Source organism: Rhamphochromis sp. 'chilingali', assembly GCF_963969265.1.
Source record: "Rhamphochromis sp. 'chilingali' genome assembly, chromosome: 10".
In the NCBI taxonomy this organism is placed as follows: Eukaryota; Metazoa; Chordata; class Actinopteri; order Cichliformes; family Cichlidae; genus Rhamphochromis; species Rhamphochromis sp. 'chilingali'.
The window spans coordinates 24,932,857-24,959,140 of NC_137937.1; the positions used below are offsets into that span (position 1 = coordinate 24,932,857).

Here is a 26,284-nt window from a genome sequence, read left to right on the forward strand (position 1 = left end):
TCAAAATAAAGTTTTAAACGCAGTTGCGTAATGTCTTTCACTGAGATGCGCATAACTGAATTGCTGATTTTAATGCTTTTCTTTTTTCAATAATAGCTGAAGGAAACAGAGAGACTAATTGCACTGCTGTGTTTGTTTGTAGAGCACTGGCTTTTCAGGGAACCCAACAAGCTTTTAGTTTCACAGCTGCTTTTTGATGACATTTAACAACTATATCCCCAGAAGGGTTTTAATATATAACTACAGCCCCTAAGGAATCGTTCCCGCTTACAACATAATCAGTCTGTAACAAAGCAATGACAGGCGGCCGAGGTCACCAGCAAAAGGAAAAAGCTGTGTCTGTGTGCCATTTTATGGGGGCCCACATTAAATTAGGAAGTCCCTTTGCATCTGTGTTATTACTGCAAACAAATTCATGCAGCATTACACTACTGATGTGTAAAGATAAAATGTCTACAGCTGAAATACATGGCGATGATTTGTCTTACAATTTCTGATACAGAGGAAATGGTTAACAATTGTGTTGGACTGCACAGAGTTTAAAACCCCAGGCTCATTAGCCTCAGCTTCGTGCATTATCTATTTGATTTAAAGCCACTTGGAGCAGACTAAAGCACAACACAGTAGCATATTCCATTTCTGCTCAGTCCATATGTCTTACCAGTTGCAGGACAAAACAGGCCCTTGGTGCTTTTGTTATTCAGCTGTGGGAAGATGCAGAAAGCCTGTTAATTTTAGTAGCTCTCTCTCATTAGTGGAGTACATATCAGGTAACAGACATCTGCAGAGGAGTGGACCTCGTAACACTTCAACTACTCTAGCCAGATGGCAGGGACAGGTTGACCCCCACAGAGACCACTTAGAAACAAAAATGTCACGGATAAAGAGAAAAACCTGTCGGATAACAAAAACAGTTCATAAACCACGCTGTTGGAATTTTAAAACACTTGAATGTAAATTGCAATTAGAATACCAAATGCATTTAATATGCTTTTCGACTTATAAACAAACAACATTAGCTCATTAAGTTCATTTCAAAGGCACTACGGCTGTATAAAGTGCCTGAAGCCTTTTGTGACATTTTAAGTGTCATGGGGCAATTTATTTGTGCATCTCTCCAAAATAACAGAGTGTTTACCCAACAGTTTTCAGGTTTTTAGTCATGGGACCATGAGACTACATTCACACGTACACGGGTATTTTTTACAAAACTTTTTCCAGGTCAGTTTTGAAAAATATGCCCGTCCACATAAAACCTCAAAAAGCATTATCAAGAACATGCCAAAGCAACAGGCTGTGATATAACACAGTCTGACGTCAATAAAGAATATGAAGCAATGTCAGAGCGCATCTCGAACGTCCATCCTGGCAGGAGTTTTTCATACCTGAGATTTCAGTGATCCAAAACACCGTTTACGTGTAAATAGAGAGCCAAAGTGCATGCTTACGTGTGTATCTAGCCACACGTCTGGATTCATTTTAGACCGGTTAGCAGTGATTTCAATCTTAAGCACAACTACAAATACAAGTACACTATCTGCAGCATATCAGAGGCAGTAACCTATGGTGGGTGAACCAAGCACTGGAACCAAAAACAATAACATTCAATCGAATATATTCGATATATATTCAATTTATTTGAATATATTGCTCCCTGCCATCTGGCAAAATATTTTATCAATGTCACCTCCTAACAATGTTATTTGTTTTACAGACATTTTTTAAAATTACCTACTGTAATGAAATTTGGGCTTTGTTCATAATTCTTGAAATTCAAGTAGCTCACGAGGGCAATTCTGCTCATATTAAATCTAAAAAACACATGACATATAATCTAATTCACACCCACTCAACCATTATTCGTCTGTTTAATCATTAAAATGGATGACACATTTCAGATTTGAGTATTGTGACTGAATTTGCCTCTTAACAATTAATCTCTCTCAGTATTGGTGCACTTCACCTCTTCCTCTTCTACTGAATGTTCTTCACTTTGTCCCAGATTTCAGATGAGAACGTTTTCACAGCCACTAAAGGTGCTCTAAACAGTGTTTTGCTGTCATTGAGCTTTGTTAATGTATCTTAGTTAGGGTTTCTGTTTAGGTTTTCCTGCACACTAGAGCTTCAGAGAGTTTTTCACGTGAGTTTTCTTCATTGTTTGGTATTTATGTTATTTAGAGAGTTTAAAGGATCTTCTAGTCCTAGTTTTGAGTCCTTAGTCTTTATTTAGCTCCAGCTTACGTTTGAATTGGTCATTTCCTGTGTGCTTAGTTCTCTCAGTGTTTCCCTATGTGTTACTTCCTGTCTAGTCTTTCAGTGTTAATGCCTTCGTCCTCCAGTGTTCCCTGGCCTCTGTCTTCACGTTTGGTGTGACTTTTCTCGTCTCCGTGTTTCCTAATGTGTCTCTTTTGGTCATTTCCTGTGAAAGATAGTTTCCTGTGCTGTCTGTGCTTTACTTCTTACTGCATGGCTATCCTGATAGTTCTCATCTGTGTTTTTTTTCTCTTTATGCTCAGCTTCATTCTCATTTCACACCTCGCAGGTGTACATACAGCACTATACTGTATAAACTGTATATACAATATAGTACTGTGTTTCCTTTGTCCTCTGCCGCATCCGCGGAGGTACATGGTTTATTCTTTGAATATAAACTCTTGCTTGAATTCATAGAGTATCAGATTTCCAACTCTCTAGCTCCTTAGTGATTTCTGAACTTTCTGTTTCTTCTGTTTCTGTGTTACATTTTTATATTTTGGACTGGAATATCAGCTTTAAAGTTTGCCAGTCGATGGATTATTTTGGTCCTCAGCTAACAGCTAACTGTGCCAAATAGAGTCTGAAGTCCAAAACAGTTTTGTCCATTGCCTGATCTTTAGTAATTAATACCAACTTAATACAATATGATGGGCGTAATTTTAGAATGCCGTAATTATTTCTCGATATAACCAGAATACAAATACTGTGGAAAAGTGAGGCTACTGGAGACAGAAGAACAGATTGTGGTGTTTACTTACCTGGATGATTGAGCATGCATCAAGACAAATGATTACATGCCTTTTCATAGGAAACATCTATGAACTTGTCTTTCTCTCAGGAGCCATAAACGAGTTACAAAGTTGCACATTAAATGTGCAACACAAGCACAAGGTGCTCTTTGTATGAAAAGAACCAAAGTTTTACCATCAGCTGTGTTATGTTCTGCCCAGCCAGTCAACTTCCCTCTGCGCAGCAACAAGGCAATTTCCAATTATAGAACCCAGACACCCCTCCAGTGGTTCTTTCACTTTGCCAGCATGAAACAACACATTTATTAAATCAATATTTGACCTTCTTAATTCTTTATATTTCTGCTGTCTACAATAGAGAGCATTTGCCGCTGTTCAGACATGCTCCCAATTAAAGCAGACGGCAGAAATCTGGATAAAAGTAACAAAATTTTAACTAAGACAGCTCTTTCCTGTCTCCATTTGTTGTGAGTACATTCTTTCCTCACCTGAAAGCTGTCAACCCTGACTTTTGAATTTAGAGAACTTCTAAAACGCCTCTTCCGGACAAGAGTCTTGCAATTTCTTTTGGTATGTAACTCACCACGAAAAAAGAGAAAAAGCACGCTTCTTTCTGAAGCATCAAAGCACGGACAAAATGTGCTTATTAAAGCAGCAATAGCACCACCACTCTATCACCCGATTTAGAGCTCAGTAAATCTCAGTCACCATCAAACTGTCTGCACATTCACTTTCAAGTCCAATTGAGCCACAACCAGAAATACCGCACGCATAATTTCCACCCCAATTTGGTATACGATTTCGGATTAGGATATATTACACTACTTATTTGTGGAAAAACAAAAGTTAAATGGAATGCACATTAAACATCACCCAATCGATCTCTGCCGTAGCTGGATCAGTGACGCGGTAAAAACAGATCAGATTTCACCACAGAAACAAAGAAGGCGGTCATATCCGCCACAATAAAATAAGTCAAGAATTGGTGGGTTTTCTGTCCCACTGCACCGTCTGTGCTTCAGAGGTTTTCTTTTTTATATTAATGTTGAAATTTATCTTTGGAGTGAAAGGAAGGAAATCTAAGGTCGTATTTTTATAGCTACTCATTCCAGTCACGACAATGCATGAGTCCGTGATATTAAAGCTGGTGTAAAAAGCACTTATTTTTTTTGACATTATTAGCCAGAAATCCATAATAACCTTTTAGCATACTGTAGTCCCACTGCGTTCAGAGGAAGGTAGACGCTTGTACCTCTTGAGGACATGACAAAAGACTACCACTGGTCTCTTCAGAAATGCAGCATAAAGGCTAAAAAAAACTGAATGAAGAACTAATGCGTGGTGGCACAATGCGTAAAGCAGAGGACTTTCACCTGGGAGAATAGGCCAGAAAGTCAGCACTACCTTTGAAGGTGGTCTGGTGGAAGCGCCTTTAGTGCAGGAGTATGGTCAAGTTTGCAGTTTTTATATCATCAGAGAATCCCATCTGATGATGGCAAACAGTTATTCAATATGATGCTCAGACCTACAGCCTTATTAAATACTGGCTCAGGGGAAATATGCTAGAGGATATACCTCACTCATTATGGCACACTTTCTATGTATTATTTGAAAACTGTGCTGCTCACAGATTTAAAAACGCACTGCAGTGCACAACTGAAGCATTTATTTGATTGTAGATATAGCAAAGCTGTCTGAAGTTCTGAAATGTACTAAAGCTTCCTGTAAGATCTATCATTGATTTACAGGGTATGTACTGGATTTTTAACAATGTGATGGGCATAAAAATGATTTGCTCTCTTTTTACGCTGCCTCTTCTTTAACGTTCACGTCATCCATTTGTGGCTATTGTGAGTCCTGATAGTAAGGACAAAAGACAGATGGAGCATGACAAAAGAAGACAAATAGGTGACATTTCAGTCTGTTATAGCACACCCACTGTATGAGAATAGTGTGGTTTCAGACTGTCAACTCATCCGTAACCTCAAGCAGAACCTTGCTGTGTGAGTGCAGAAAACGCTGAGGGACAAAATATCGTTAAGGTACTTTAAGGTCATATTCCACTCTACCTTTAAAAACACAAAGCAGCATGGTAGTGGTGTGTTTAGTCCTGTCACTTCACGACATTTCTAGGTTCTTCCTGTGCTTGCCTGGATTCTCTCCAGGCACTCTGGCTTCCTCCCACACTCCGAAGACTTGCATGCATGTTAGGTTAATGATTTTAAATGGGCCATAATGTGGATGCAAGTGTGTGTGCAGTTCTCTGTCTCTCTGTTTGCACAGTGATGGACTGGCAAGCTGTCCAAAATATATTCCACATCTCGCCTGCCGTCAACTGGGATACATTCCAGGACAATGGTGAATTTAATCTGGAGTCTAGAGCACATTGATTGGTCAGCATAACATAATGCTATAGAGACAACAGTCCTTTTGCATTTAGTGAGCGCACAGCTGAAGACTGCATGATGAGGGATCTTCGTTAGCTTGAACATCTTCCAATTGTTTTGCAGTAGTTACATTTCGAGGCGCGAATAAACAAACTCGCACCTTCACACTCTACCCTGCGGGAAGCTACTGCATGCCAGGATTTGTGTGAATGCAGCTGAAAAACACAGTTCATCCTGTACGTCGTGTGTGTCTACACGTGTGCATGTGAGTGTGAATGAGAGACCAGAAGTGATAAATTCTGAATTCTGGTTGTTAATTTTTTATAAAACCCTGACTACCCGCGCGCGGGATTTGGCTCATGACGAAAAGCTGCAGCCCAGAAACTTCCTGAAGTCCACAAAAATATGATGAAATGAAAGAGTAAATACACCGCGCACCTCATACAGGTTACAAGTCATGAGTATTGTGCTTTCTCCTGATACCTGTACATATATATTTATGAATGTTATTGGTACGAAAATGTATAGATAAATATTCAGATTCATTTAGTTATCATATTTAGTCAAATGAACAGTGGAGAAAACTGAGTTGTGTCTCACATTGTCAAGATAAATTAAGCATTTCCAGCTTTCTTTTTAACACTTTCAGAACCCTGCAGCTCCTGAAATATATCTGTTAAGGTACAGTTAATCCTTGAGTCATCTTGCGCAAAATGACGTAGATGCATACAGGCAAGTAGGGAACTCCGGAGGGAAAGGAAGGAAGTAGGCCACAGTCATCCAGTTCCCTAAGATGCCCTGCAGATGTGTGTCTATTTTTTAATGCTGCTGCATTTAGAAAATAATGAAATCAACTGTGACTGACTACTTCCCTAGCCGTGTACGCAGCCATACATGGAAGAACAATTGAGTATGGCAAAAATAACAGGGAATCCCTGCTTGCATGAAAACCACAGCCTGGCAAACTGGCCACAAGAGAGACTGATGTTAGTAGACATGTGTGGCGATCGTGGCTCAAGAGTTGGGTGGTCGCCTTGTAATCGGAAGGTTGTCGGTTTGAGCCCCGGCTTGAACCGTTTCGGTCGTTGTGTCCTTGGGCAAGACACTTCACCCGTTGCCTGGTGGTGGTCAGAGGGCCCGATGGCGCTAGTGTTCGGCAGCCTCGCCTCTGTCATCTTGCCATCACCAGTGTGTGAATGGGTGGATGACTGGATGTGTAAAAGCGCTTTGGGGTCATTAGGGACTAGTAAAGCGCTATACAAGTACAGGCCATTTACCATTTTAGACATACATTTAAGACTAAAAGTATTTCAACAACTGCACAGTTTCTGTAATTGCCTCAAGTTTAGAACCCATGGGCATCACCAAAGGCTGTGTTTCCTCCCTTGAGATGCTCTGCTAGGCCTTTACTGTAGCCACCTTCAGCTGCTGCTCGTTTGTGGGTCACCCTGCATTCAGTTTTGTCTTCAGTAACTGAAAAGCATGCACTATTGTGTTGATATCAGATGACTTGGCCATTGAAAGATATCCTATTTACTCAGTTGTATATAGTATTTGTATTTGTATTCTATTTTTATCTTATTGTATATTTATTTTATTTTATTCTACTGTATATAGTATTTTATTTTATTCTATTCTGTACAGTTGTGTACTGTATTTATTCTTATTGTATTCTAATTTTTGCCTCATAACTTTTGCACTGTCCACTTCCTGCTGTGACAAAACAAATTTCCCACGTGTGGGACTAATAAAGGTTATCTTATCTTATCTTATTCCTTTGCCTTGGGAAACTCTTGTGCTTTGGGTCATTCTCTACTTGCACTGTGAACACTGATCAGTTCTGCATTTTTTACTTGATCTGATCAGACAACGTGGCTCTGTACACTTCACAATTCATCCTGCTACTTCTGTCTACAGTCACATCATCAATAAATACTAGTGACCGGCTCAACTAGCAGCCATACATGTCCATGACATAACATTGGCTCCATCGTGTCTGATGATGTGGTGATGTGGCATGTTACTCCCACATACCTCTCTCTTTCCGTCATCCTGATACAAGTTAATCTTTGTTTTCCAGCAAAGTCTAATATCTCTTTCCTGTTCTTGAGTGTAACCAGTGGTTTTCTACTTGTGTTGTAAACACTCTATTTATACTCATGAAGGCATCTCTTGATCTTTGACAATGACACATCTACCTCCTCGACAGTGTTTTTGTCTTGGCTAGATGTTGTGAAAGTTTTTGGTGTTTAACCAAGGAAAGAATCCTGTAATCATTCACTTCTTCTTCTTCCAGCTTTTTTGGTCCTTTTGGATACTTCCATCTTATCCCTCTATATCTTCACCAAAACTGAACTCACTGCCATTGCTAAGAGTTTTTTCCTTGGAACAGCACTGCAGCAGCCAATCCTAAAAACATAGATTTGGGAAAACCCTTTTACAACTAACCTCAGGAAATAATGCAGTCACTGACGACCTTGAATGAAGCCTATCTAACAACAGCAACAAACCATTAGCTCTTTAATAATTTTGTTTAGAGCTGATGTTGTCTATGAACAAATTGCTTACCATCAGCTCAGCAGTCTCCACAATGGTTTTAATGTACGGTTGAACTAGTTTCTCTCTGTTCGACTGCTCTCTGCTTTGTTTCTCTCTTTTTCTCTCTTTTGTAGCAAAGAAGAACATCTTCATTACAAAGACTACAGTAAGAATTTATTTAAAAATATATATATAATTCTCAGAGCTAATGTTTTGGTTCAAGAGCAGGTGTAATTTCAGTGAACCCAGACTTTGTTTTCCTCATAAAAAAAACTTCCACTTTAAGATTTCTTGCTTTCACTGATGCTTCTTTGTACATCACAGGCACCAATGCTGATAAGTAGAATAACATGAAATGCAAGGCCAGCGAGTGTTTTGCAAGCTCAAAATGTGGATGTGCATATGCCCTTGAGCAGTTACACAGTAAAAACAAAGTGGGGACCTACTGGTAAAAACATCACTCCACAGCACTATCAGTGTTTCAAGTCTCTGCTGGGTACCTTTTGTAGATTTCATTTTTAGCTTGAACAGCTCTGACTCATGTTCCTGTGTTCCTGCTGTTGGAGAAAATGATAACCTGAGCAACTTAATTAAAAATCTGTTGGCACAGGGTATGGTTGCATGGGGGAAAAAATAATTTAGCTGTAGACCCAAAAATGCTAAACCCTGAAGACTGCTGCTGGCATCCCCTTCCAAGTCTTAAAGTTGAAAAACTTTAAGGTTGAGTATATTTAAAATGCTAGCACAGGGTAAAATAGATGAAAAGTGCTTCAGACAAAAACTTGCCCATCTCCGCCTACTCTCCAACAGATAATTTCCCCATGTTCCTCTTTCCTGCACTGTGCTCACTGTCCTCCAAGCATCCTCATGAGATCTCATCTCTAATGAAATCAGCGCACCCCTCTAACTAATGTAGCCATGGTGACTATTTCCCAAATGAGCAAGGTGACCTTCAGTGGAAGCATCCAGGAAAAATACAAGCAGATTATAATTCGCCTTAAATAGGACAGATCTATTTCATACTACAGCATGATATTTAAGGCACGATTGGACCTCAGTGTCAGTAGTATGTGTAACATGGCTTGCACGCTTCACTCATTTTTAAAGATTTTTCATCAGTATTCATAATACTGACGTCCTGTAACTTTGACAGACAAGGCCTAGCTTTCAGCTTGCCTATGAACAGGCGGCTGATGGCGTCCTGTCAAGTGTCAAGCCTGGGAAAGGTGAAAGCTAAAGCCCTTTTGTGGTTTTTAGCCACCCTCTGCGGGAGTCACACTGACATGTTTTGATATGACAAAATACCTATCTTTGGAGTTAGACTTCAAAAAGCAAGGATCAGACTGATGTCAAGGAGGTCACAGCACAAATGGATGGATCAGAATTATTCGAGCGCATCTGACGGATGCTTGCTCGGATTGGGAATTGGGATGTTCACACCCCGTGTCAACCAACCTCCGGCTCTTTGTCATGTTATTCAAGCAGTATTTGCAAGGGGGTTTGGGAGGGCTCTGCACTCAAGGAGTTCACAGATGCAAGGTTGCCAGCAGAACATCGTTAGCCATTTTAAATGGCTAAATTTGGTTTCCATAAATGTTATTTCATGCCTCCACTGACCACATTGAAGATATTTTTTTAAAATCACCTTCCTGCAGAAACTATCCTTAACACTCGGCAAAATTAAACCTTATTAACAGTTAAAATGTACAACTCATTTACAACAGTGACATTTTTTCAGATTTAGATCTGCAAAGACAACGATTTTGTAAAGATCATTTCAGCTCTAACACCGGAAAGCTGAATAATCCTACTGGGTCACATTTTGTCTCTGATGATGATGTAAGTGCAGAGATTGTACAAAATGTGAAGAGATCCACTAATGGCTCTGTAATAGGAGTGGTCAAGGCCAGCATTTCCATCCTTCCCCATGGAGTCCTATGAAATCCATCTCCCATTAATAAGCACGTTGTCCCGGCCCATTCATTAGCCAGTCAAATCCCTCAAGTGACATGAATTCAAATCCAATTCATGAGTCACAGTTTTAAACTGCACCAAAAAACCTTTACAGTTTTAAGCAGAGACACATTATACGCTTGAAAGTTAAACCCAAGAGCCAGTATCCATTACAGAAAGCATGTCACAGTCATACTGCAAAGATTCAAGTTAAATGTGAACTCTGAAAATGAAGCATCATTTCTAAATGGAATACCGCTTTAGAGGTCACAGCCATAATTTTGCATATAACACATATAGGAAGAAGAAAAAAACATTTTAAAGTTTTATTTATTTATTTATAGTTTTCAAACCAGTGGTTCCATTCCCTTCCCGGAAGACGACCACTATCACTGCCACTAGTGATGAACCATGAATTATGCATGCTACTCAGATGGGCTGCTTTTTTCTGTCTCAAGGAAACTAAAATGCAAATAGCAGATGACCTTGTTTTTCTTCAGGGTTGTTACGACTGTACACCGAAAAAACTGCTTCACACCTGCTAGCCAGCCTTGGCGGTAACTTGACTGTTGATGCCCCCTCCTACCACCACCCCCAGTTGCAAATTTAATGCATTTGCTTTGTGACTATATAAACTACACTGTGTACTACAAAAGAGGCAATACATTCGATTTATGCCTCCACGATAGCCATGTGCCCTCAAGGGTCTGAATAAGATGAATGGAAGCCTGGATTAGGAGGATGCAGACTTCTCTTCCTCTATCTTGTGGATCTGATCTTATTAAGATGCTTATGTTAAAATCTATAAATGCAACCTAATTTCAACTACTCAGCATCTAATCAATAGCAAGAGTTTGCCACGCTTAGCTTTCAGAGTTTAGGCGAGGTCAGAGGGAGCCCACAAAAGGCCTCTGAACATAAGTGAAATGTGTGATTCATAGTGAACTGACTTTTATGGGTAATAAACAGAGTAATATACACTCACTGGATGCTTCATTAGGTACTCATTAGGTGTTCAACTGCTCATTAAAGCAAATATCTAATCAGCCAACAACATAGCACCATTAAGGCACATCGACATGGTCAAAGCTACCTAGTGAAGTTCAAACTGAGCATTAGAATGAAGAATAAAGGTGATTTAAGTGACTTTGATCATGGCATGCTTGCTGGTGCCAGACATGCTGGTCTGAGTGTTTCAGAAAGTGCTGATCTACGGGGATTTTTTTCCAGTGAGCAGCAGTTCTCTGGACAAAAAATTCCTTGTTGATGCCAGAGGTCAGAGGAAAAATGCCTGATTGCTTTAAGTTGATAGAAAGGCAACACTAACTCAAATAAATTTACAACCAAGATAGGGGGATAATACCACAAAGCTCAAATCTTCTCAGACTGGTTTTTTGAACATAGCTGAGGTTTTACTGTCCTCAAACGGTCTTCACAGTCATCAGATCTCGGGAGAAATGCATAATGGATGTGGAACCACCAAATCTGAAGCATTTATGTGACGATATCATGTCAATATGGACCAAAATCTCATTGAAAAGTTTCCATCTTCTTATTGAATCTGTGCCACGAAAAATGTAATCCAGTTTTAAAAGCAAAAAGGTGATCAACCCTAGCATTGCATAGCTGAAGAAGTGACCAAAAACTGGCCGGTGGATTTCTTCATATTATTGAGTCTTAATCAGGGATGATGAAGTGGCTCAGGAGTTAGGGTAAAATCAAGAATCATATAGTAATGCCATGACTTGATGCAGTCATAATGACTGATTTTAAACTAGGACTAGAACTCATACCTCGATTAAAGTGGCACTGTGGAAGTTCATACCAACAGAAATTTGAGAATCGTCAAGCTTTCCATGTTTACAATTAATACAGACGTTGTAACCTCTGATTGCTTTGCATCTGTTGTATTTATCATATGGATTTCATTCATGGACGTGCACTGATGTGTTTTTCTCATTGTGCTGTTTATGTTTATATATAGCTGTAGTTATTCTGCTGCCTTTTTCTTCTACCTGACCAGGTACAATGGACGCAAATTACCAGCACGCTAACTTTGGTCCAATTACTTTTAATTGTGCAGTGTCTCTATAAAACCAAACGATAAAAGTAAAGGAATAAATAAATAAAATACCAGTTCAAGCCCGGTCAGTGACATTTATGCATGCCGTTCCCTATTTCTCCCTCTCTCTATTTCGTCTCTCATTTCCTGCCTGCTACTCAGAATATCAAATAAAATACATAAAAATACCTAAAATTGCTTCTTGATGATGAAAATGATTTGGTTCAAAAGAGAAATGGAGGAGTTTTTTATTACAAAATTAAGCCACAGTGGTTCCCATAATGCAAATAGAGAAGTACCCAAGCTATTTAGAAGAAAATGTGGCTCGTTTATTTATCCTTTGTTAAGATTAAAGTAGAGCTAGTGGAAGCTGGTTGCTAAGATGGCGAAGAGCCACAGCAGGGCTACTTTCATATTTCATGACAATTGCGGGTTAGCTCACGTGTGTGTGGCAGGCTTACTGATAAAAGTTGATAGATGTGACAGGAGACATGTGGAGCTCAGAGGCATATCAGCCAAGAAAAGGATGCTTAAAAAAGAAGGGAGAAAACAATATATAGATGTATATACATATATAGATACAGCATATGTGGAGCAAGAGACACATAAAAAGAGAATAGACGAAGATATGAAAACAGGAGAGTAACTGTAAATCATGGTGAAGCTATGTCCTTAAATCAGCAGCATTTGTGAGCGTGCCCATGCCACATGTGCCCCTGCCTTTGTTTAGTTAAAATCCATTTTCTCAAGCAGATGGCAACTGCCATCTTACTATCTGTCACAATGTGGTCACTGCACATGCAAACTTTGCCAACAACACAGTGCTGTACCCTTTGCAATTCAACTTTAGACTTTTGCCGGAGTCGTCTTCTAATGACAGGTGCCAGCGCACGTCATCGAATCACAGTCGGGGTTTGTTCCACAGTTTTCTGCAAAAATGACTTTTGCGAGTTGTCGCAACAATCTCCCTCCCTTTGTGCCATCTGGAAATCCGTATGCTCGTTATTGGTTTCAAATTTGCTGTTCAAGTTTCCAAAAATTTCTTACCGTCCCTTACTGTGGATCAATTTGATGAGAGCTAATGCAGTAGTGCAGCGCGAGTACGAACAAATCCCTGCTGATGACACAAATGCCCTCCGGAGACAGACCTGCTCACACACTGGCGCCTCCAGTCTGTCAGTGTTGGATATGAACCAGGTGAGCTACTGTGTGCAAAACTTGGGAGGTGCACAACCAACCGTAACACCAAAAGTGACCAGTACGCCAGTCAGCGGCATAAACCCAGCTTCACTGCTCCAAATACAATAAGTGAGATCACCAAGAAAATCACTGAATGTGGGTTCTGTTGCCACTGGAGCTGTGTTAGATTAGAGCTCTAAACAACACCGCTGTCATACTCACTGATGACAAGCATCTCACTGCCACCACAGAGAATCTGGTCACCAGAACTTGAAACACAGTTTGATGAAAATGCATCTTTTTAGTCTTTATTTAAGGAATTACTAACATTTAAAAATGCTTTGCTGTCATGTATTCTATTAAAATTCAGAATTTATCAGTTTTTTTTAAACTGCATCCTGACAGAAATAATGAACAACTGAAAATTCTGCACAGTCCGTCTAAAAGCAATCAGCGTATCTTAGACTAGAGCAGTTGCTAGCCCAGCAACACTCTTTATTACCCTGTTATGTGTAACATGATCAGCACAGCACAGCCAGCCAAGTGCTCAGGAAATCACCCAGCATCAAGCCGGCAGTCTGGAGTGGCTTTGGCTTGTAACCCCTTACAAGGCTGTCCTTCAAAAATGGGTTTCAAGCATTTTATTAGCCTAGCAGATGACCAGCGAAGGCAAAAGAGCCAGGGGAGGGCTATGAATAACAAATGGCCGTTCCTGCTGGTAAAAAATTAGATGACCAGTCTCCTCCACTTCTCATACACTGTTGAGCTCTGCTTGTATTTGAGTTTCACCATTTCAGCAAATCTCCTCAGCTTTACAAAGCATTTTCCCCCAGAGCCACAATCTGAACATTGTCCAGTGTCAAAACCATAAATAAATGATTTTCCTGAAGCGGGACGTTTTTATCATTCATTTCCATAATGGATGTTTGCATTAAATATTCATGTTTCCAGTTTTTCCTGCTAATTTTAAATATCATTTGCTTTGGTAAAGAAAAAAATAAACAGGGTGCAATCCACTTTTCCTCCAAAACTGCAGGCTTGATTAGACATAGATGCATTATGTTTTATTCAGAAATGTTGGTCTTAACCTGAAAACACAGAAAGCAATTCCGGCAACCACTTATTGTGACATCAAAATTGCTTGCACATACTGACGCAGTTTTTTGTTGTCATGAAAACAAAAGCATCAGAGGAGGCTGACCGGTCATTTGTCGAAAATCGCTGCATTTCTATGCTTCAGAGCTCCATTCGCTATTAAATAAAGCATCTACTGTAGGGACAAAAATACAGTATGCTGGAATCAACACACCATTTCATATATATTCAAGTCCAATGAAAAGAAAATATATGTTGCCTTAAAACCTAGAAAAAATGCAACAGCCACTAGACTTGTAATGTACCCCTCTATTGTCAGCCTTGTTAAAGAGTTACAGCTACGAGACACTGGGATCAAAATGGGAAGACCTGTGCTATATGGATGAGAGACAGTTGGGAGGATTTTGAAATAAAGTAAGTCTCATTTTGCTTATAATCAGCTGAGATTGAAAAACTCCATCTAGCTACGCTAAAGCCTTTCAGCTGAATATCTTATCAACATATCAGCATATCTTATCATGAGAAGAATAGCACAACAAATTAGAGATGTCACAAGAATCAATGTTTTTTGATACAGAATTATGAATTATTATTACTTTGTTTTTAGTATCGTAGGTACCTCAAGCAGTGTGTATACTGAGTCCTGTTATCAAACAAATATTCAGTATTGAAGAATGAAACAGGTATAATAAATGTTATGGTGACTAATAAAATGGTAAAGTTGGGGCAAATGTTATCAGTTCTGCCCACCTGTAATGTTGACGGTCAGTGTTAATTAGATGTGTCTAAAAAGTTTTATGCTCCTGACTGAATTCGAGGACAGTCTATCAGAAGAAGTGGCAGCAGTCCACCTTAGCAAATATTTGATCGGCAATGGAAGTATGGTCCCAAGTCACCAGAGGCACAGGTAATAAACAGGGCTATAGCTGAGTACATTTTTACGGACCAGCATTGCTCTGATCTTGATTTATAAACAAATACACCTCTTAATTTGTCATTTTTCCCCTGAAGTATCGAAAATAATCCTATATACTGAGCATTTTCCTGAATGTCTATATCAAGTTTATAATAACAAATCCTTTATCTATTTTATACAGAATAGTAGACGTTGGCATGTTTGGTGCAATGTGTCCTGCTTCGCAACTTTCAATTAATGCCCATGCATTTTTATAACAAACAGCTGGGAGCCACAACACTCTGCGGAGGAAGAGGTTAAAAAAGTAGGCCTAAGTATAATCCCAAACACTCGTGGAAAACAGCAGTGAAATTCAGGCATTATTCACTTCACGCTTAGACAAATAACATGACTTAGATATGGGTTGAAAGTGTATATGAGAGAAAACTGGTGGTAAGGAAAATCTCCACCTTAATTACAATTTCCTATGGTTTTATGACTATTTGGATGCATTTACATGGGCATTCACTATATTCCTTTAATTAAGCATGCATGTGACTGCATGTGTTAGGAAACCTGCTCTATATGCATGCAAAGGGCTGTCTGAGATATTTCATTATATAAGATCCTAATGCACATACTCAGCCTTCAAAGCCTTGGTAAATCACAAAGCTGATCCGAAGGGTAAACTCAATACACCTTCCATTTCTGTACGATTGAGTAGGTCGGCAAGTCACAGACAAGGGCTTAGCGTTCGTGTAATTATCAGCTCTGCCTGCCTTTCATTCTGCGACATGAAACACAGCAGAAAATCATACAGAGTGCATTTCACTCATGCCCCATTTAATTACCCAAGACACGCCATGTCTGATGCTGATCTCTGCTAATGGAAAGTTTACTACCCAGCTCCTAGTGTGTTTATTAACATGTTCTAGACATCTTCCTGGATGACAAAAGCCTTGCAGTAGATGTCTACTGTGACAATACAACAGCATGTGCAGTAAAGTTCTGTGCAAAAGTCTGGAATCGCCCCTTATTTCTTTATATTTTGTTTTCAATAAGCCAGACTTTCTTGTAATTCAAGAAAGCTTGGCCTCTGGACTCTGTTTCTCAAGGTTTTGAGAAACAGAGTGAAAACCAGGCTTTTTAATTATTTTAATCCCGGCCTTGATCATTTTCAGAAGAATGTTTTTCTTTTTATTTAAAGCTGCTTAACCCTGACCTACAAATGATTCGAGAATAAAAAAAGGCACCTAACTCAAGAAATTAACCACTCTTGTGTCTACACACAATAGACAACTTAATAAAGAACTAGTTTTAAATTATATCTTTAGCCGTCTGTATCAAAAAAAAACCCTAATTGTCACCATTTGTTTCATCGAATCTATAAAATCTGACAAGGATAACACAGTTTTACAAGTATTAATTTTTTTACACCAACAAGATGATTCTCAAAGAGCTATTAGCTGAAAACATGGTCTACAGTGTGTCCTTATAAAATCAGAGAAAGCTGGACAAGTGGGGGATAAAAGATCAAGTGACCGACATGAAAGTCATGCCCTTAAGAAACAGGACCTGAGACATGCATCTCTCGTATTTAATACTTCACCTGTTCACTGAAGTCTCATCAGAAATGTTCTCAATGGAAGGATTCGGGGAATCACAGAGAAAAGGCTGAGGTATGCCAGATTGCACAACTGGACTGAACATGATGTCTTACGAAGAGACGAGTGCAAATTTGAAATTTTTGGTTCAAATCATTCTCAGCATGTACGGAGGACATCGGGAGAGCATGACAATGATCCCGAACACCCAACTAAAGCAGTAAAAACATACCTGGAAAAACACTAATGCTAGAGCTGGGCGATAGAACGATAACGATATGTATCGCGATATAACTTTTACTCGATAGAAATTAAGCTATCGCGATAGACCTCGCCGCTCTTGTCCTCTTTAAAAAAAAAAAAAAAAAAAAAAAAAGGTCAGCCAATCCAAATTAAGTAGCGCAGAGCCGAACCAATCACAGCCGCAGCGTCACGTCGCGTGACTTGTTACGTACAGCACAAGTGCCAATCCACACGTGTGTTTGTTTGGGAAACAGCCAGCGGGTAATGGAGCCAGCGCGTAATGGAGGAAATGAGTGTGCCGACTAGAAAAATCAACCGAGCGTGACCGAAGAGAAAACAGATGATGGTTGCAATGCCGGAGAGATTGTCGAACGGAAGAGCCATAGAAGTTCTGTAGTGTGAAGGTATTTCGGCTATTTCAAGTCTGACAAAAAACAGAGTAGCGTGCACTGTAAATTGTGCCGAAAGCAAGTCTGGAAATACAATAAACTGGTGCATGCGTCACACTGTGCGCCATGTTATTGTTTCGGTGAAATGAATTTCTACAATACTGTTACTGTTAATTCTACTCTCTGCAGTGTTTAAATGCTTACATATACACACAGTTACTGTCCGTCCACACACACGACTCTGTTCTGCTTCTATGCCCCAGCTTTGTTTACTTTTTCCCACCGAGGCTTCTAGACTTCTGATTGGCCAACATTTCTGCACGGTTAGGAATCTAGCGCCACCTGCTGCTTTGGCATGTTCATAGCAGCGTTTTCCTTCATTTCTGCCTTTATGTGTGGACGGGATTATTTTTTAAAACGAAAACGGAAAATCTCCATTTTCAAAAATACCCGTGTACGTGTGGACGTAGCCTCAGTCTCTGACTGGAAGCGCTAATTCGTCATTCGGCTTTTGTCAGACTAAAGTAACTGTTAAAACTGTTTGAAAAGCTAAGCTATACAACAAGGAGAGATTGAGAATTTCCTTTTAGTTCTCAGTTTATTTGATATTGACAAAAGTTAGTCAGTTTTGTCTGTTCTTCTGTAAAACAAACTAAGATTTATTTTTAGAATTTATATTTTGTTTCTAAGTGGAATTGACAATTTAGTCTGTTTCGTTTGTTCTATTTTGAAACTTAAACGCTTTAGTGGCTGCCTTTTGTGTAGTTTGCAATATTTGCCTTTATCTATCTGAAAAAGTCTCATGTTCCTTAAGTACATCTACCCTGTTGAACTTATTATGGGAAATAAATATTTAAATAAAAACAAGCTGCTGATTATTTCACATTTTACTTGTGAGCAACGGCACATTTAAATCTTACAAATATAGTTATTTGGCTTATATCGTGATAGATATCGTTATCGCCTGAAATGAAAAAAACATATCGTGATATGAAAAAATCTCATATCGCCCAGCTCTAACTAATGCTATGAAATACTATGAGTCACGGCTTGTCCTCGCCGAGTCTGGACCTCAACATTCTTAAAGCAGTGTGGGATCATCCTGACATAGAACGGACCAACAGGAAGCAAAATACAAAGAAGAGAGTTGAATGTCCTCCAGGAAGCCCAGAGAACCACAACTGAAGACTACTTAAAAAAATCTACAAGCTTGTCTACGAGAGTCCAGGCTGAGATGAAGAATAAAGATTAACCCTATCCCAAATATTAACTTTTAATATGCTCATTAGAAATGTACAAATATACTGTTTTTACCTTATATGCTCCATTGCCATTTATATTTTTATATTTCAAATCGCTGCACCTATTCCCACTTTCCTAGCAAAATATTTTAAAAAAAATGAGGAGTGACTCAAAATTTCTGCACAATACTGTATGCCTGTGATTATGGCTGTGAGTGGTTATATATAACCACGTACCGAAAAGCAGTTCCGTCTTCACTCTCTAACACCCATGGGATCTAATGACACAGCCAGGGGGTTATGCTTCGTCGTGGCTAAAAACCTCACTGGTAATGGCATTCACAGCAGGAAGACTGGCTGGAGAAAAATCAGCGGCCTTTAAGTACAATGCAAAGGTAGAGGACAGAGATAGAGTTTCCAATCTGCCAGCCAGTGATGAAGTAACTAAATATCCAAATTAAGCACTTTTCATCCTTTCTCACTTCCCTCCTCAGATGTTTCTGTTTTGTTTTTGGGGGGGTTTTTCTTTCAGTTTTGACATTTGCTTTTCCACCCACTGAATCATCAAATCTTAAATTGTGTGATTGTACAGCAAGAAGGCACCATTATCCTCCTCTTCACTGACATCTCTAAAGATAAAGATAACCCCCCTGTAGCGTCCCCATGGCAGGGACAGGCAAGCAGCAGGAGAGGAATGGGAGAGATGCCATCTCCTCATCAAAGAATGCTCCAGATTTTAGCTGAGGTCTCACAGAAGCCCTGAGCAGCATCCAGGCCCAGCCTAGCCTAGACTGTGACACATTTGGGTGATGTCTTTTACCTTGGGGCTGATTGACCTCGCACCAAACCAGCTACTCAGGCACACGCAGCCACATCGACAGTCCTCTCACTGAAAGATTTGCTGTCTCTTTCTCTGCATAAGATTGACATCAATTGTACGTGTTGAGCAAGTAGCTGGCACTTCTTAGTAGTTTTCTACTGGGGCACTGCCGCAGAAGTTGTTTATGTCTGTCTGTTACAATCAGGAAACACGTCTTGTTTAGCTGACTCGCAGCAACAACTTGATTGCTGAATTTTCATGTGAATTTGTGTGACCTTCTGGAGCCTTGTTAATTAAAACCGTCAATCAAATAGGTAAATAATGCATGCATCACACATGAACACTATGTAGCAATAAGTGTATCTGAAGAATGAAAAGCTTTTAAGCCTGCAGGAGAAATAAGCTGTGTTTCTTGTCAAGTAGCCTAGAGAAGGTTTTATGTTCACAATGGCGGTTAAAGGCTCTAAGAGAAATCAGAGTAAATGCCAGGAGGGCAAACACACTGCTGTTTGAATGACAAAATCAAAAATGCACAATGCCAAGCAATGTTGTTTTAATGAAACTGCAGAATATGTATTTTACATGTTTGTATTTTTGTGCTCATGTGCTGTTTGGTTTCATTTAAAGCAACATTTACAGCTCAGTCACACTAGAGTAAAGAACGGGACAGCAACCGCCTTGAGACATTGCCTATAGTTGCATTGAATGTTTTTGCTGTTAGCCGACAACCCCAAGTAGTTGGGGCAACCAACAGAGATTGAGAGACTAAGCGTATAGCATCCTTGACCTCTGGGTGACCTGTTTCGATCGCCAGGTGACTGCACAGGTCACCTTGTGGGAGGCAATCTGTCTCCAACCAATCCCGGTCCGACTCGGACTGACTGCTATCACTCTCAGACAGGTTTTCAAAGGTTTGCAAACAACTGGCCACTAATTTATAAATGCAGACAGATTGCCAATGTGTTGCAATCAATCTGAGTCAATCTGCATTGGTGACTGCAACTCATCCATATTCTTCCACTTATCCCACTCAGGGTCAAAGAGGGGACAAGCGGAGAGGCAGGGTCTACTCTAGACTGGTCGCTGCTTTGTCACAGGGCTAACACAGAGAGTTGGACAACCACTTACTCTCACATTCACTCCTATACTCCGTTTGGAATCAGCAATCAACTTAACCTAACGTCTGTGGGAGGAAGCCACAGGACCCAGAAAGAATGCACACAGAAATTGTGCCAACATGGATTCAAACCCAGGACCTTGCAGTGAAGCGACAGTGCTAACCACCACCACTATCTGCGACGTGTCTCTTTACAATAGATGACTCCACTATATACAATGTAACTGCTGCAGGATGTCATTTTGCAGTTAAATCACCATCCGGCAGCAGTTACATCACTATTATTTCATTATTTCTGATTCCAATCTGACCTTGTGACAGCACTCTTAAAAATAAGTAGTTAATATGAATTTCCGTTTGATGAGAATTTATGTGTATCTGCAACAGATTTGCAGTTTTCGCCAATGTATTCAGTTAATTATTGTATTATCACAAATATTTATGTACTGATGGGAGACCAACCTCGTGTTACTGCCATTTCATCACTGTTTTGATGCAGTTGTTTGAAGATGGCAACTGACTGTGAGTGGTCTTTAAAGCAACCATTTCAAAGGCAACAAGATCTCATGTTCATTGCACACAATTATATTAGATTTGTTTGTGCTGTAATACATCAAGGCTGGTCTTCTGAGTGTTTTGTAATATATTTTGTGTCACACAATAAGCCCAACACTTGGGAAACGGTGTAATAATCCGATTATATATCTAGACTGATGTTCATCTAATGACATGTTCACTGAATGAAGGTCCCTGGGGGGGGGCAGTTCCTGAAGACACTGAAATCAGTAATTACTAAAACATGCAACCCATTGAGCACACACAAAAATCAACAACCAATTACGTGAGCCTATTGACCAAGTGCAAATAACAGTCCAATGGGCTGCGGTGTTCAAGGGCCATTGATTTGGTTTTGTGTTAATGTTCCTGCATATGTGCTGGACTGCAATGTGCCTCTTGCGTAATTAGCCACCTGTGTGAAATTCAATTTCTTTGGGTTAATCCAATTTTAATTTTCCTTCTGAAGCAAATGTATAAGGTGCATAAACAATCTTCAAATGTGTGCATGCATTTTCTTTTGCAATTGAAATCAATATATTTTCAACATAGCATTGCACGGCCCACACACCACCACCTCTCACCACTCCCTCCTTCCTTCCCCTCTCTGTCACTCGCTCGCTCTCTCCTTCTCTTTAGCCTCTCCTCTTTGTGACAGGAACCATTCGGCTGGCCAGACGAGCCAGTGTGCTTTCTATAGCTGACTGGTGACTGGACGCTGCAGGCGAGTATCACTCATATCTAAACCAACAATTATAAAGAAAGGAGGAGGAAAGAAGAAAAAAAAAAAGGGAAACAGCGAGCCATTTGACAGAAACTTACATCCACAGCAGTCACTTAAGCCTGAGAGCTGAGGTGACCTTCTCAGATTTCATTTCATTTGGTCTTTTTTTTCCCCTCCCTCTTTCCCAGAACATGTGAGTAATTAGAGCAGAAACATTTCCCTCACACAACCAGGCTGGCTGTCTGAGCACGGAGGTGCTTTAGTGTCTCTGTCTGTATGCAGACGAGATTCACTAAAACTATTCTTATAGCAAACATTGTTACAGTAGCTCCTCTGGATAGCGGATAGCCTGTGAAAACACAGCAGTTGTCAAGAGCACGTGTGTTGTGATTATCCATATTGTCGCATGCAGTGAATCATTTCAGAAGATGTGGTGATCATATAGCAAAGACATTCTACTATATCTACTTTGCTTATCGAGAGCAGAGTAGTGCCAAATGCAGTCATGAACGCCGGGCTTCTTGGAGATACTAAAACTAAGTGGAGCCCATCCCTCAAGACCCCTAAACACTTAGGATACAAGGAGGTTGCATATGTGTAATATATTTAGGATACATCATATATGAATAATTCCTGTGACCTTCCTTTGGTTAAAGCCTGCCTCTGACTCCCACAAGACTCTTGTCATTCCACACAATGACAATTGTGCCAAATATAGACCACCTAATTGATATTAACAGAGAGAATGGCTTGTGACAACCAAAAGAAAAAACTCTTTCTCTTTGCATCGTTATTCTTGCTTTTCTTCTCTCCAGTATGACACATCTTTCTGACCCAAATGAAACAGCTATGCGTAATCTTCCGTACTCTCTGTTATTAAAGCATATTTAAAAAGATACAAGTTATGGGATGAGGTGGTTTTATAATTGCCAAAGAGGGTTTATACCGATAAGACTGTGTCCGTTGTTTCTTTTTAACCCTTTAGCGCTGCACGGCATATAGCATATAGTTTATTCACCATCTTCTTCCTCGTTACAGCGCAGTAAATGTTTGGGACCTTATGTTACAAAAAAAGTGATGTAAAACAGAGGTCGAGCACCGTGTAAGCAGAAAGATGTACTGTAACCTTCTCAAAGTTAGGACTAAATAAGAACCGAAACACTTCTTCGCTCAGTCAGCCACACAACGCCCATCTTCATCGAGGGGGAATTAAAAGGAAACAAGCCGAGGATAAGCAGTTTCCTTTTATATTTTGTCCTTACCGTCGAAGACCTTGAAAGGACGACGGCCACGACATCCTTGATTTCTTCAGCCCGGGTCGGTGCCCCGTGTCCACTGCGTAAGTCCGGTCCATGTTCCTCGGGTTGAGGTATCTCTCGGTGTCCGAAAAGCCTCTTTGTCTTACACGGTCGTTCTTGCGCACTACCAGCGCGTGGTGGAGCGGAGAGAGCGCTGCCTGATTCTGCTGCCTCCACAGATGTTTGGGCGCCTTTGCACTCACGCCGGTTCCGCCGCCAGCGACCAGAGGCGCCGTCCCCACTTTGCCACAGGCGGGATCCATCCTCCTCCCCACGCTGGTTATAAAATTGTTTTTTTAAAACTAAATCTACACTTTGGGAGCATTTAAGTTGAATGAGTCAGGAAAGCTTACAGGAGGTTGACTAACAGCTGCGAGTTCAGGTGTTTTTTTGTTTGTTTTTTTTGTTTTTTTTTAATAAAACAAAATCAAATAATACAAGCAAGTAGACAACTTTGTTGTTTTGTTTTGCTTTTTTAGCTACCCGGGTGCTTCACGTCCAGTTTTTGATTTTTAGCTCACGTAATGAGCTTAACTCCATCAACTTTATCGCTGACACCATGCGCAAACACACTGAAGCAGTGAGATAAAAACGAATCCATTTACGCATCACGAGGAAGACCTTTAAACTGCAGTTTTGGGGATGTATCCCTGAGTAAAGCTACGAGAAAGAACTCTCAGGTCAGTCTGGTTTCCAAGTGCTCCCCACTTCCTCCGCACACGCCCATTTCTGCAAGGTGCTTGTATTGCTGCGGCAGTGCGAGATGTTCAGCACAGGATGGTCCAAACGGACGGATGGTCTCCCCAAATGATGCAAACTTGTGCAAAACCAGTTCAAGGTAACTTGGCGCAGAGTTATGCGTAAAAGCATCCGGACTTGACAACACTGTCTCCCGTCTTCATGTCCCCTGCAGGAAAAAAGCGGCGACAGGATATAGGGAACAGGATAATACATTAAACATGAGGGACCCACCCAAAGTACCTCCCCTAAAAACCTCCATGATTGGAAAAAAAAAAGAAAGAAAATCAGGGGGTGGGATTGTGCAGAGCCGCTATATCATATAATACCACTGAACCAGTTTTATGACACAATAGTCCAAATGAGATTTAGGTTTAACACACACACACACACACACACACACACACACACACACACACACACACACACACACACACACACACACACACAGAAACAGTTTTTGTGGAGATGCACTGGATGGAATGAGAAAATGAGAAGCATTTTTATAGCAGCTGACATTAAACACACTGCAGGTAAAACAAGTTCACCTTCACACTAATTAATGAAACCATTCCTGTGATGTCCACAGGGTACAGGGGAGCGCAAACATCCAGCCACCTTGTTAAATCCCCCCCGACTCTCTTCTGTTTGTCTTCATTTTCAGGGAAAGGGGGACTATCAGGGAAGAGTTCTTTATTTCCTTCCTCTCCTCACACTTCCCTTGCAGCTCAAGCCCATTACTCAAGAAAATAACAGCGTGGGGATTGTCATCTCTCCAGTCTTAAGCGTAAAAACGTAATCTGAGAAACGAGGGGAGAGAAGACTGAAGTGGCGAGTAAGAGTATTGGTAGCAGGACAGAGGAGAGAGAATAAAGAGCACATGCCTGCCATGTATGCATACACAAGAAGCTCATGTGCTTGCTTTGTACGCGTCCAAGTTTACCTACTTAAGCCAACCAAACACCCTACAACAACACGCACGGCAGAACCAAATACTCTACATACACTCTAAGAACTGACCTGAAACTTAAACCACAGGCTATAGCCATTTCATTTACTTTCCATTGCTTTGTTGCTAAACAGGGTCATATAAGAGTATCCCAACATGCATTTGGGGTCACCTTAAAGAAACACAATACCGACTAATATTAGCAAACCCTCTATAAAATGTTTCCCACTAATGTTGCAAACAGCTAACATCTGTTGACGCATAAATCTGTCAGTAGCCAGCACAGCCATGTGTAATCTTCTGCATGCTCTGTTATTAAAAATATTAAAAAGCTACAAGTTATAGGGCGGGGTGGTTTTAATTGTGAAAAGAGGGATTATACACAATGCTCTAATGCTGATAACACTGTACCCTCGATTTCGTCTTCTTTTTTTTAACCCTTTAGCTCCGAACTGCTCATAGCAACACAAAACCTTTGGTCGATATAATGAAAATACTGACACAGCAGAACATTTTAAAGTCAAATAACTGCAACTGAATCAATGTTTATCCCAGCTGTCACTCTTGAAACATCTGTGACATTAACTGGCCGCCTGCTTGACCTCCTTCATGAATGTTTGATGGACATTGTTTTTGGATGTTTTAGCAAAGTGGATCTTGTTCAGAAGAATTTTTGTATATTATTCTTTTATTTGTAAGATTGTTTTTAAAGTAGCACAATGGATGAGTCAGACACACAAAGGTTTATTATAATGCTTAAAAGAGAAAAGCAGACAGGTAATTGTTATGCACTGTGACACATTTGGCACAAATTTGTTTTTGTATTAATAAAAAAACTGTCTTCCATTAATATTAGTATATGAATCGAATGCTGCATGGCAATGGGTTTGTACTGAAATGTCCCTAACAAGAGAAATATGATTTCTTTTTCTTTTTACTGGTTTGCAAGCTAGGGTCTGATTGAGTGACAATTAGATGTGGAAACAATGTCCCCCTCTGGCCATCCACCTCAATAACCACACTGCGCCATTTCTGGCACAGGATACATATATAAGATATTTAAACACAGGTCACGAGTGTTTAAATATCTTATATATGTTTTTATATATACAGTGCTCAAAAATAAAGAAATAAAATGACATGTTCTTGGACAAATGTTAGTGGGCTGTGAGTACAGGCCTTAATTCCACCTTCTTTGTTATATTTCTGACAGTTTAGTCAGAAACACGCACGAGTAGTCCGCTGGAGGTCATTTTTCTAGAGCTCTGGTAGCTCCTTCTGTTTCTCCTCCTGCTGCTGGGTTGAACCCTTCTATAACCCTGCTCAGCTCTCCTCATATAAGAGCCTGTCTCATAGTATCACAGTATCTCCTCCACACTCTTGAGACTGTGGTTGGACAGCGACCCTCTTTAAGATCGCAAGCGTGGGTGTGCCCTCCGGAAGGTGAGAGATGGACTACCTGTGCAACCTGAATGGGCTGCATGGACCATCT

General features: G+C 40.2%; 1 protein-coding gene across 3 annotated transcripts in view; it reads right to left on the bottom strand.

The window, feature by feature from the left end:
- Window positions 1-26,284, bottom strand: part of pde4d (phosphodiesterase 4D, cAMP-specific) — a 209,862-nt gene that overhangs the window by 134,877 nt on the left and 48,701 nt on the right. Inside the window, exon 1 of one of the 3 annotated variants that reach the window (XM_080892994.1) lies at window positions 23,070-23,993. The exons of the other annotated variants lie outside the window; for them this stretch is intronic. Within the exon in view, the coding sequence (XP_080749120.1) occupies window positions 23,070-23,368 (299 nt within the window). The 5' untranslated portion in view covers window positions 23,369-23,993. Of the gene's footprint in view, window positions 1-23,069; window positions 23,994-26,284 lie in introns of those variants that run through there. 3 annotated transcript variants of the gene reach the window in all.